The sequence below is a fragment of the Eubalaena glacialis genome, chromosome 1 (genome assembly GCF_028564815.1).
Source record: "Eubalaena glacialis isolate mEubGla1 chromosome 1, mEubGla1.1.hap2.+ XY, whole genome shotgun sequence".
Lineage (NCBI taxonomy): Eukaryota > Metazoa > Chordata > Mammalia > Artiodactyla > Balaenidae > Eubalaena > Eubalaena glacialis.
In genome coordinates, this window is record NC_083716.1 from 170582300 (window position 1) to 170596442 (window position 14143).

Sequence of the window (14143 nt, forward strand, 5' to 3'; positions counted from 1 at the left end):
CATATATACCCGACTATGGAAACTACCAAGACTTTTAAACAATAAAGTTCATGTAAAAGAAAAATGCTGTAATGTTCTTCTTCTAAATGTGAATATAATGGGGAGAAATCAGATGCCATATCTTTATAAGAAAAATTAACATTAGAGAGAATACATTAACTGTAGTTTAAATAAATACTTAGCTTTTCAAAAATAGAATAAATAATCACTATTTCTGAGGATTTTAAGTGCAGATTTACATGGAAATGGAGACAGAAAAGGAGACTCTCTTGAAATTCTTTATAGTTTTGATACTTCAGTATAGATATTATCAGAGAAAAGCTCTGAACTAAATTCAGCATGAGCTTCGTATTTTAATTAGCTACGTGACTGTAAATGAGCAAAGAGTAAGCCAGTCACTGTGTACAGTTTAACTACACTCTAAAATTATTATTTTATAAAGCAAGAAGGCTTGTTACCTTCCTGTAGAAGTTAGGGATGGCTGATTTGAAGATCAGGAATGCAATGATGTGTGCTCCTTCCCTGGCAACATACTAGAGCAAACTGTCAAAGCCAAATCTGGTGAAAATCCCACTTTATTGTGTAGCTGCTAAGTGATTTAGAATATGTTTTTATTCTTGGCCTGCTTATTGGATCGTAAACCAAATTGTGCATCTGGTCAATTTTGAAAAAATTTTCAAAAGGCTCTCATAATAAAATTATCAAAATAAATAGGAATCTCTCAAACATCTTCATTCATGTATTGGGTCCTGTGCTATGCCCATTTTGGTTCTGCATAGCAGTGAAGAAAACAGACAATATCCTTGTCCTTTTGGATGTTAACATCAAGAGTCAAGTGAAAGGAAATCACTGACTTATGTGCTTGTTATTTAAATAGAACCAGATTTAATCTGCAGGAAAAAAGAAGTGCACATGTTCACAATCATTGGGGGTGGGTATTCTCATGGGGAGACGGAGGCTTAAACATACTGGCTAGGGGATAGGAGAGGACAGCAACTGATCTCGTTTCTCTCTGCTCCCTTGTTCTTTCCCATTGTTCTAATATTCCAAAGAAATCTTACAAGTTCGCAATGACTAAATTTATTTTTGCAGAGGCAGATTGGACAGATGGACTTTCTTTTGCACCCAAACCAGTTTAACTTATTACTAATTTTCATCTCCTCACCACTTTTATCCCTAGGTGTTAAGTTTATAGCCCTATATTACCTAGGTAAGGACTCATATAATTCTGTTTGATGGGACACAGCAGATAAAGTGCACAGCAAATAGATGAAATTCATCAACATATAAACCCACTTCATGACAGGGCATTGGCACGTGCTAGCAAGTATGCTTACTGTGTATATATTTTATTTAAGGTGATAAGGTCTCAGCATGAATCCAAGATCCTCTAACATGAAAAGGAAAATGCTGACTCTTTTCATATATCTTGCCTCAAAAGCTTAAGTAGCTGCCAAGATGGAAGCATTTACACACCAGAGGAAAAGTGAGACAGTCAAGAAAACATATTTTCTGCAAGGTTAATTTGATTTGAATTGAATTTTAAATAAAGCTTTAAAATTACTCATCAGTCTTAGTACTCATAAATAAATAGGAAAGCCCTCTTTTCTATCATTTTAAACTATGCATTGCACTAGCTAATAACTGAATTTGTGACTATCCAATTCTAAAACACTCACCCAGAATAGCTACCACAATGTCATCTTTGAGGATTTCAATGGAGCCTCTGGATAAGAAATAAAGTGCAGTGAGGACGTCCCCACAGTGAACCAGGGTGTCTCCTGGAGGTGCATGGGTGGTCTTGAACTTCATTGCCAAAGCTCTAAGGCAACCTTTACTTGCCCCTCGAAAGGCTTTGCAGTTTTGCAGCAAAGTCTGGTTGAGATGTAGACAAATGTCAGCTTGTAAACATTCTGGGAAACCCTTTAGGACCTGAAGAAAAAAAAAGAAAGAGTTTCATACTACCGGCGCACAGGGTTACCTCCACCTGAAATAAAGTATATTTCGCGTTCACAGAACCTCAGGTGTAGTAAATGTCACACAGGAGTTCTTACAATGCTTCTACCTTGCCTACCTCAATGAATACTTGCTTTGCTGAACATGTCAGAATTTTAACTCAAATACTTGTTCTCTGAATTAACTGCAGGCATTCAGACGCAACACAAATGCTGTCTCATTAAAATGTAATGCCTACAACGTTTCACACTGCTTCTCATTTCCTGCATTATGTTATGTAGCATTATACTGTGCACAGATATAATGCAATGTGACGATTAATACGACATAACTAATGAAAGGTGGTACAACTAGAAAGACAACCTTTAGAAGGAATCTCAAGTCAATTTGGACTACTAGCTCTGGTACACATCTTAGTTATAATTAATAAAAATAATGATCCTGAAATAGCCATGGTATTTGTGTCATATACCAGAAAGTGTCATATACCATATTGTTAGCCCTTAGCTAACAATACTTGGAATATTTATGTTTCATATGCACATTATTTGTACTAAATATTTTGATAAGCACTGAAAATAGAGAAAGGGAAGGAGAACAGCAAATGTACTTTAAAAGTGTAGTTCAGTTTTCAGAAATGGAAATTGTGCCAGAAGTTACGATGCATACATAAACCTCCTAACAGCTCTGCTGTTTTGACAACCTATTCAGTGACTCAATTAAAACTTGTAAAAAAAGATTAAACAATAGTTTGTGACAAGTGCTACTCAATTTAAATTGAAAACAATTTTATGTTATTAAAAAAAAATGTCCAGTATACAATGGGTCAAGGATACTCAACTCTTCTGTATGTGTCTTAGCTATTTTGGGTGGCATATAGAGATTTTAATTCTCAGGTTGACTTTCCTCTGTCAGTAAAAATGGATCCATTGAAATATGCTTTGGAGTAGAGGGAGAAGGCATTATATAGTGCCTAAAAATGTAATTTTAGGATTTCCTACCTTTTTGGGTCAACCTTCGTATTGCTGTCCACTATAGCTAAAAGTAATAATAAATTATTTGTGCAGATAATTCAAATGCATGTGGCCCATAGAGGAACTTCAAATTAGATCATATTTGAGTTAACTTACAATTTTTACTATGTTAAATATTAAAGTAACCACAGGGGTCCTGCATCTGCAGGACCACTGTGTGATGCAATTGGTCAGACTGATTATGATGAGATACAAAAGGATCAATGAGAGACCTGAAACACAACAGCCACTGTTTCCAGTCTTATTTCCTTCATTGTAGAGTCACCCACAGAAATGGGTCAAGGGTGTTTTAGAAGAAAAGCCACAGAATATGAGTTCTGGTCATGAATTTGCCACAGGCTGATGCTTGTGCAAGTCACTTCATCCATCTGTGTTTCTTTGCCAGAGAATAAGAGCCTTTGCAATATTGGAATTTGTCATAAGTTACCAATAAATAGTGTGCTGATTGTAGGACTCTGCTCATCCAGCTCCACACAGCCGTAGAAACTCAGACTTTTATCTTAAAGTTCCTGTATTACCTGGCTCAGACTCCCAAAAAATGAGCTCTCCTCTGTCTGAGTTCCTAGGCACTCATCTGAAACCTCTCCCCTTAACTGTAACCTTCAGGCTTCACCTCCATGACTGGACACCGGTCAGATTGCCTACTTAGACTGGAGACCTCTCCAGAATGGTAACTTGTCTTTGCCCATTTCTGCCTTTGGAGTTGGAGACTCTTTTCCCACGCTTTGTTGGGATCACAAACAACCCAGCTCCTCTCATGGAAGCAACCCTCTAGTTTGCTGATCCTTTTACCTGTCTAAACTAATCACATTCAATTCTTTGGCAAGTGATGCTAGACTAGAGTTAAGCTAGGTTTGGACACTGTCTTCTGAAATGGGGCCACTTTATTTGGAGGTGTTATGGTAGGAATAAACCCCAGTTCACTGGCTTCTTTGCATATGATTTACTTTTCCTGCCTGAAGCCCACTATTGTGGTCTCAGTGTAACTCTCAGATGTTCCCATACAGATAAAAACATAAGGAACATTAGCCCAAGTAACAGATATGCCTATTTTTCTCTTAGGGTTTATCTATAAAGGCATTTTATGTTTCACATAAATGGAGATATTGCTACCGTTATAGTAGTTGGAATGAGAATACTGAGCTTACAGCTGCTATTTCTGTCATTTTCCTGAAGTTTCTCAATTATACTTTCTGAATATAGCCTGGTTATAGAAGGAAAAATTGTGCACATGTGTGTGTGTGTGTGTGTGTGTATGCATGCTTTGAATTGGAAGATGCAGATGAGATGATGAGATAGAGGTAGGGGTTATTCACTTCTCTGGGTGTGATATGAGCTACGGAATCAGATAGGCATGAGCTGAAGTCCTAGTTCCATCCCTTACTAGCTGTGACTTTTGTCAAGTCAATTAAATTTTCTTGAGATTCAGTTTCCTTTACTGTAAAAATAATATCTACCTCACAGGGTTGTGCCCACAATTAAATGTCATAATGAATGTAAATCATCCTGTGCATTGTAGATGTTCAGTGGAAAGTTTACTTCTGGCTTTTTCTGTTTTTTTTTTTTTTTCTCACACATATTTATTGTTCCTAAAGAACTGTTACATTCTGTTTGCTAGAAATTGAGAGATACATGCCCAATGTGTTCTTCTCGTTGGTCTCTTTGGTGAGTAGGAAATTCACCACTAAATTTTGTGTTCCATTGCCTCAAGAGAGTTTAAGAATTCTTTTTCCTTTCATCTCTCTAACTTTTGTTTCCTGTTTCTGACTTGTGTTAAATATTTTGGGTTACTTTCACTTAGGTTTTCACTGTGAATTGTCTTAAATCCTTTTTGAGAGTGGTCAGTTACTAAATCAATGTATAAATATGTCCTTGGAATTCCAATATTCTTAGAATCACCCACAAAACCTTAAGAGCACTTGAGAAAGTTTTTCAACATCATTCTCTTCTCAAGTGTCTTTACTATATGTTGTCAGCCCCTAACACAACCTATTAGGAGTGGCAATCACTGGAGAGAATGACCTCTAGTAGGAGGTACCGTAGAGTTCCATGGAGAGGACTTTGCTTGCATGGGGGGAAGATACACAGATCTTAGCATGAAGGACTTGTCTAGATTAAGTAATTCTCCTGTGTTAGCCCTTAACTGACTCTCTTAATTTTCTTAAGTCAGTTACATAGATCATTCAGGTAAAACTCAATAGAAGTTAAGATTTAATAATTGAATCTCTTCCTAGCCCAGAGGTTTGGATGTCTAAAATAAGTTAGCAGCATCGGAATCTGGCTTATGCCTAAGTAAGAGGATTTTAAAGTGGGAGTTATAAGAGAGGGAGCTGTATTGGAACAGAGATAGAAGAACATTGAAAAGAGTGGGAAGAAAGGGTAAGTTTAAGCGGATATTTATCCAAGGCACCCCTTTCCATTGGGCCCAGCCATTTTGCCTTTCTTGTTTCCAATGGATAATCCTTTTTTGTCAGGTTTGGTTCCTCTGCTAAATTACCTAACTTGGAACTTCCTCGTTCAGCACTCGGATAGTGGCATTTTACCAGGCCTAGCAGATCTGGCTAAAAGACTATCTATGCCAAGTACACAAGTACAAACCAGGACACAAGCTGGTTTAATGATTATTATAGTCATGTTGCTACCCTCTATACAACCTTCTCGTTTGTCAAGCTCTGGAGCTGCTGTGAGGGTACTTAGCACCTTTCATTGTGCATCTGGAGCCATTGTTTTATGGAGTTAGCCTGTTTTCAAAGACTAAGGAGCATCACCCAGAATCAGTTTCATGGCCTGCAGCTTGGAAAAGCAGTCCTCATTCTTTTAGCAAATATTTATTAAGTATCTGCTATATACCAACCAGTATGCTAGGCATGAGAGCATAACAATGAATAAAACATGTTCTGAAAATATCCCTGGTCCTCAAGCCTCTAAATGCTCAGATTAAAAAAAATTATAGAGTTAATCAGAATTTCCCACATTTTCAGGCCAAATTTGGACATTTATAATGCACATTTACAATACTAATGGTTGTTCAAAGGAACCCTCAAGGGAACAGTTAATTTAAGGTGAGTAAAAAGCTCTAATTTCACTTTTCTAAAGTTCCTGAAAGTTCCAGAACATTTTTTCAAGGATGATAAAAATTCCATATCTTAATTATGATATAAAGTCACTTGAATATTTTATAAATGTAAGATTAACTTCCCTTTACTTGAATTTAGGTAGACAAAACTCTGCGGAACTCTCAAATTATGTAAGACAAATGAGACATTTGTTCTTTTGAGTATGAAGTGCTTTCTGTGATTATTAAAAGAAATCAATCCCATAACTTAGCATTAGGAGCCCAAAGTTTAGGGACATTCAAACAAGAACCACCCAGCAACCACAAAACAAGACAGAAGTATTAAATCAAAGTAAAACTGAAGAAATTATACAAAGAGAGAGCAAAAATGGAAATAACTATGCCATAGAAAACATCTATCAAACCCTATTATTCCTTCCTAAAATTCAAGATACAAGATTCAGTGTTTGCTGTTTCTTAGCCTGGATCACAAAACACTCTCTTTTGGTGGTATGTACACTTTCTAGGTTATGTTGGAAGAGCGTCAACAATTGAGTTTTTACCAAAAAAACACCCCCTTCCATAGTGTTTTGAAGTCTTGTATTTGCTTTTGAAAAAATCAAAATATATTCTCTAATAGATGCCCCTTATCTAGATAGTATTGGAAAGTTGACCTATGGTGTAATGAATGGTTTCTGGTTTGTTTCACTTAACATAGCTGCAGAGAGGGACATTCCTAAAGAGAGGCTAAAAAGGGCACATTGAGAAACACAATCTGAGTGTGGCAAATGGTTCCCCTAAATAGCAAATTAATCATAGAAACAACTTTGGTAACTGTGATAACTGACATTAGGAAATTTTCTGGGGAAATTCATTGGGTCATTACATACATGTAAATCTTGACAAATTAAGATTAATCAAAACACAAATTAACATTCCTTATGAAACACTAAACCTCAAGCATGATTATTAAATAGATTATGCAAGAAATATATCAAATCTTAAATTTCTGCCCTAGAGTACAACTTTAATATTTTATAGCATTTTTCATTCTAATAGAATTATTGCTTGCTATGTGAGCACTCTAGGCTTGATAAATCTTTAGCACTTAAAATATACTGAACCTTGCATTTTGTTGTTTCTAGAAGTTAATATTCTTCTTTAATGGATTCCATAATTTTGAGGTCTTCCCAGATTATATTATTTCTATGATTATGGTTTATCATTAAGTGATAGGAAGCACATATTTTTCATATTTCCTTGGCGATTACACATTTAACCACTAATCAAGATAGGTAGATTCTTTTAGTAGTTTTAAACATATAAATATATATAGCCCTAGTCTGAAGCTCAAATTGCTTTTTCATCTACTTTCTTATTTTACTTTCATGTGGCTTATTATTTTATTGCATAGGGCCATCGTATCTGGCCAGATTGCTGGCAAAGCAGGGTATTGTAGAATCCATGACTAAGCGCTTTTATAAGCCTTGGGAAAATTAACTAATTTTCTACATGCAACTTTTCAACATATATCATATGGTTACATCATTTAGGAAAAAACATATGAGCAGAACAAAATCTTACTGCACATAGACACGGAAAACAATGTCATAAATCCTGAACAAGTTCTGGTGCAAGTAAAGGTTCCTTGAAAAACGAAACAGTCCTCCCTCCTGCATCTTCCCCTCCCCTCTCCTGCAGTTCCCATCCCCAGTTAACAGCATAACTATGAGATGTTCCTTTGCTTTCAGAAGGACACTCAAAGTATAACCTGACCCCAATTAAGTCGGGGCCTAGGATGAGTTGGAGTGTGGGTGATGATGTGTAGGCAGAGGGGATTTATTACATTTGCATACATATTCTTGCTACTCCAACTCTGGAGTCCTTCTGCTAAATCAGCAAAAACCTGACTTAAAAGGATGCATTAGGATTTCTGAAATACAGCCTCAGGGGAAAACCTTGGAACTCACTAGGGCTTCTAAATGTAACAGGAGGGACCAGCATCCTGAGAAGCAATTTCAGGACCTTCCCCTCAACTGCCCAATTACTTGAGAGAGGGAATGAAGGAGGGGATGGACAGAATTTAACCACAGTGGATGAATGGATATTTTTTGCAAATACTTTTTTACAAGTGGATTGATTGTAGATGACCTGAGCTTGCTTACAAAGGAAAAGGGAAGTGCAATCTGTCAGGTGACGAAAAGAGTGATTTAAGTATAACTTCACACTTGATATACTATTTTGAACTTGGATCTAGTTTTATGTTTCAGAAAAATTTCTCACGTATAATATTTTAAAATCAAATCTTCTTTTGATTCATCAACTTTATATAAGGAATATAGAATGGTGATTCCCCCATTTTTCATGTGAAAGCTGAAGTATAAGTGCATTAAGGGATTTTATTTGTGGAAGAATTAAGACTCCAAACTTACTCCAGGATTCTTTCAACTATTGTGACTTGCCATAGCTGTTCATCAGATTGGATTTCAAAAGTTGCTACTAGTATGGTGAAATACAAAATGTTTCCCACTCATTTTATTTTTTGGTTTATCAGTAAGTAAGAAAGAATAAAAATGTAGCATAAATGCCATTTTCTTTTTGTACCAGTTAGGGAATTTGTTCCTCAGAAAGATTAAGGCTAGACAGCAATTCAATTGCTTTCTAAGGAAACTGATGGTTTTATCAGCAATTATATAACTTTTGCAAAATAGCAGAAGCTCTCAAAATAGTACAAGTTCTCTTCCTCCACCTATTAGATTCCGCTTCTGTAAAATATGTTGATTCTCGTTACCCAACGCTCTGAATGTTACATATTGTTGTGTCCCTACACATTTCTACTTCTACCAGTTGAGTTACAAACCAGCTGTGTATGTTCTGAAACCTATTTATGTCAGCTGTACTTGTTCATGAAATTATATAATTCAATCGTACTACACATAAAAGAATGAAATAAGTATGTGTAAAGAAAGAGAGCAGGGTTGCCCCATCCCCATGAAAATAAAGCTAAATGCTATGGAAAACCTTTATAAAGGTGAGTCATTTTAAACAAATGCAACCATAGATAATTTTTGCACTACATGTGAGTGCTTACACATTTATAATAGTAGAAAAGTTTATATAGTCCCTTAACTCTGACTGTAATCCAAAAAACAAGAAAAAAAATTATTAAAATGTGACTAAAAAAATCAGAAGTACGTGAAAATTAAGAACCACACTCTATGATAACCTTTGGATCCAAAAAGAAATAATTTACAAAGCAACAGAAGGAGAATATTTCATGTCAAAACCCATGGAAACACAGAAAAATTTGCATTGAAAGGAAAATATATAGTCTTAATGTCTTAGATATTACAGAAGGAAAGACTCAAACAATGAAAAACCTTAAAACAACTGTTAAGAATAGTAGGACAATACAAAGACATAAAAAAGAGGGTAATGAAGGCAAAAGCTGAAAATGAAAAGAATAGTAGCAAGAATAAATTAATCCAAAGGCTAATTCCTTGAAAAAGATCCAGTGAAATAAATGAATCTTTCAAAGGCCTGCTACAGGAAAGAACAAAAATATACAAATTTAGCAAGGATAAGGCAGATGTACCTACTTATACAGAAAAGACTGAATAAATGAATTAAAAGAGAATCCTACAAGCAATTTTGTAACAACTTTGAAAGCCTAGATGAAATGGATGAATTTTTCACAAAATATGAATTACCAATATTGACTAAGAAAGAAATATAATAAATAATTACCATAGTAGAGTTAGAATGGTGATTAAAGAACTACCATTAAAACCACCAGGACCACATGGCTTAACAGATGATTTCTTTCTAACATTTAAAGAGCTTATAGGGAGACCTTCAAGATGGCGGAAGAGTAAGACGTGGAGATCATCTTCCTCCCCACAAATACATCAGAAGTACATCTAATACGACCCAGCAATCCTACTACTGGGCATATACCCTGAGAAAACCATAATTCAAAAAGAGTCATATACCACAATGTTCATTGCAGCTCTATTTACAATAGCCAGGACATGGAAGCAACCTAAGTGTCCATCGACAGATGAATGGATAAAGAAGATGTAGCACATATATACAATGGAATATTACTCAGCCATAAAAAGAAACGAAATTGAGTTATTTGTAGTGAGGTGGATGGACCTATAGTCTGTCATACAGAGTGAAGTAAGTCGGAAAGAGAAAAACAAATACCGTATGCTAACACATATATATGGAATCTAAAAAAAAAAAGGTTCTGAAGAACTTAGGGGCAGGACAGGAATAAAGACACAGACGTATAGAATGGACTTGAGGACACAGGGAGGGCGAAGGGTAAGCTGGGACGAAGTGAGAGAGTGGCATGGACTTATATACACTACCAAAAGTAAAATAGATAGCTAGTGGGAAGCAGCCACATAGCACAGGGAGATCAGCTTGGTGCTTTGTGACCACCTAGAGGGGTGGGCTAGGGAGGGTGGGAGGGAGACGCAAGAGGGAGGAGATATGGGGATATATGTATGTGTATAGCTGATTCACTTTGTTATAAAGCAGAAACTAACACACCATTGTAAAGCAATTATACTCCAATAAAGATGTTAAAAAAAAGGGAAAAGTAAATAACAATAAAGTGGATTTAAATAATAAAAAAAACAAAGAGCTTATAACTATAGATCAATATCACTATAAAATAGTTGCAAAGTTCTAAATAATTTACTAGCTGATAAACTCAACAAAGTATCAAAAAAATCTATGACCAAGTAGGATTTATTTCAGGAATGCAAGGATATCTTTTAAATATTAGTGTTAATGGTGAAGCTATTTTCATAAAGTCAGCCATTACTATTCGAAATTTTTTTGGAGAATCTAGTGAACTAATAAAGAAAATAAATAGTATTTTTTTTAAAAAGAGAATGAATTTATCTCTTTTTGTTGCTGATATGATTGCATACCTAGAACATCCAAGAGTTAATCGAACAAACAAAAAAAGAATGAGGTAAATAATTTGTTAAGGTGGCCATAAGGAAGATAAATAATTTAACTATATATTATTTATAAGCAGGTAAAAATGGAAATGTGTAATATATTCATTTGTTTGACTAAGCTATATAAATTTAAGAATAAATTTAATAACAAAGGTAAGAATTTCTAAGAACATTATAAAATCTTGTTGAAGGAGATATAATTTTTTAGGATCTAAATCAGTGGCTCTCAATCCTGGCTACATGTTAGAATAGACATATAAAAATACTGATGCTCTGACTTAGCTATAAGCAATTCTGGTTTAATTGTTGTAGGGTGGGTCTGAAGCACTAAAATTTGTTTAACATATTTCAGATGATTTTAACGTGGGGCAAAGATGAGAATTTAATATTGAAATTTCAAAATTATGTAAAAATTAATATGAAATTCATAGAAAGGAAAGGGTTAGCTACAGGAATACAGTTCATTCTCTATCCTTGCTGAGGAATACCGGAAAGAAAAGTGACCAGCTAATGACAAAGATTAGTGACCTGCTCCTGGCAAGCACACTAAGGGTGTGGGGCAGCTCCTATCTATGGAGTGTTTTTGGCAGGATGTGTCTAGTTTAAATTGCTTATGATAAACAAAACTTTCATCAGTAGATTTTGTTTTTTTTTTTACCTTCATCTTAGATCATTTTATTTTACATTATTTAAATCTTGTGTTTGATTAGGATAGTGAACAAGCTGTGACAAAATTCAGTGTATGTTACATTAACTAAAATTAATGTTGCATAGAAGTTTTGCAAAAGAAATGTTGTCTGGTTTTAACATATACTATCGACAGGGAAATGCAGCATGACCTGGCTGTGAATGGTGTTAATAACCTGCTCAGGTAGAAGTAGGTGTGATAAAGATCCTGCTGCCCAACTTTAAAGAACGAGCTGCCTTTTATCTATCTTCTACCCAGAACTAGACTTTTCTCTACCGTTTCTTCACAGATGATACAGAAGTTGGGAAGTATTCAGTCACATCCGTCCACTCACCCACCAACAATTTCCCATTAAAGAGAATCCCTGTGTTCACTCCTCACTCATAAGAAATAAGTTTCAAAGGCAGCGTGTACTGGAATAAACTGATCTGAAGGCTTGCAAAGCACTTGGTATCTTCTTCTTAAGATCTTGGAGTCTTTAAATTATAGCTCATATTATTTTTACTATTATTGTTATTTTAATTTATTAATAACTGTTAGGCTAATGTTCTTTCAAAAGCAGATTTGTTTTAATGTCATCAATAGATTTATAGGACATGACTTTCTGGAAAATGTCATGTAAGCTATGTAACTTCCAGACTATAAAATGTGAATGTTTAATGACCAAAAAGTTTCATTCTGCTTAAGTGTTATGTCATTACGTACACAGTTTAGGGACCTCCCATGTTAAATCTGAGACAGAACACATACTAATATGCAAAGAAGGATCTCTATGCTTTGCTTATGCCTTATGATTACATATATTCTTGAAATTATTAGTAAACTTTAATATTGGTTACAAGTTCTGATTTTTGTGTGCCAGATTTGACAACCTGATCTTTGGGTTGTCTCAAAAGCCCAACATGGAGTTTGTTGTAACTGAGTTAAAATAGTCATATATTTTATATGGAAGAATAAATACTCTCAAATGCCCCCCAAAATAAGAAAAACAAGATTAGTAAGAGTTGACCTACTTTGTCAGATATTGAAGTATGGTATAAAGCCACTAAGTATAAATCATTATTATATTGCCATAGGAATGGACAAATAGAGCCAATTTGGGAGTAAAGATACGTACTCCAATTATACCTAATAATTTAATGTGTAAATCAGGTGGTATTTAAAATCAACAGAAAAAGTACTATCTTCTATTCATGTGAAGAAAATTTACAGAACTACATTTCAAACAGATTCAGAATTTTCTTCCAAATCATATAACAAACCTTAAAACCTAGGAAACTACTTGTACAATCCATAGGTTTAGTGAGACCTTTGTAAAACAGGACAGGATCTCTGAACTATACAAGAAAAGTTGACTAATTGGATGATATTAGAAAACAAAAAAACTTTAAAATTCAAAAGATACCCTAAACAAAACCAGCATATTGAAAAGAGATTAGGAACAAATTGCAATATAGATGACAGAGAAAGTGTCAATGAACTCTTTGTCTATAAATTATAAAGAGTTCTTAAAAAATGAGAAGAAAAAAGTAACCAAAAACTATGCAAAAATGTTATGAATAAGTAATTCATAGAGAAAAACATCTTGATTAACTATTCTTAGTTTATTATAATGCTCTGACCTCATTGCTGGTGTTACCTACTGTTAAATATTAAGCACAGCTCATAGATAACGCAGGTAAAATCAGAGTTAGAATCTGGGCCAAAGCTCCCATCTTAGAAAACACTACTAAGGCCCGATTTTCCCAGCATCCACATATTGTGACTCACAGTCAAAACTAGATAATGGCTCGACATGGACCTCTATGATTCAAGTACAATAATTACACCTGTGTGGACTGAGTCTTTGGTTTTCCCTCCCACTATGGTAGGTGTTTCTAACTACCGATTTGTTTCAGTTTCGTGTGTATTGTAGAGCACTCTGATCTAAGGAGATGACCAGTAGAGTGGGAAAAATGATCTACAGCACATATGTAAATGATTTAGCATGGCTCCAGAGCATTAAAATGCACTATATGAGGTGCTGGACCCCAAGTGAGGAAGATTCTTATCAGATGGTCCTTAAGATGAGTGCAGAGTTCTGCTGGGGGTAGCCCACCTGACTAATAGGAGCCCAAGATGCACACTAAAATAGGTTCTTTAGGAATATCTGGCATGAAAGAGGCATGATTATATATTTTTTTCCATCCACATTCAACTCCATGGATAGCAATATGTCTAAACCAAGAAAAACAATGAAAATATATGTACTTTTCCTGAGTCTGATGCCTTAAGGCTATATAATCAATTGGATTAGATGAACTACTTGTGCTTATTTTCACCTTTAAAAAATGATTTAAAATATCTGGTATATTGGGTGGAACTTTACATATCCATTTTCAACATAAATCCTCAGGCTATTGGTAATGTCTCAGAAAATTCTTTAAGTAAA

At 35.0% G+C, this 14143-nt stretch overlaps 1 protein-coding gene across 1 annotated transcript in view; it reads right to left on the minus strand.

Annotated features, from left to right (window-relative positions):
- Nucleotides 1-14143, minus strand: part of KCNH7 (potassium voltage-gated channel subfamily H member 7) — a 441344-nt gene that overhangs the window by 25975 nt on the left and 401226 nt on the right. The window contains exon 10 of the mRNA XM_061200781.1: nt 1680-1932. Coding sequence (XP_061056764.1) covers nt 1680-1932 — 253 coding nt within the window. The remainder of the gene's footprint in view (nt 1-1679; nt 1933-14143) is intronic.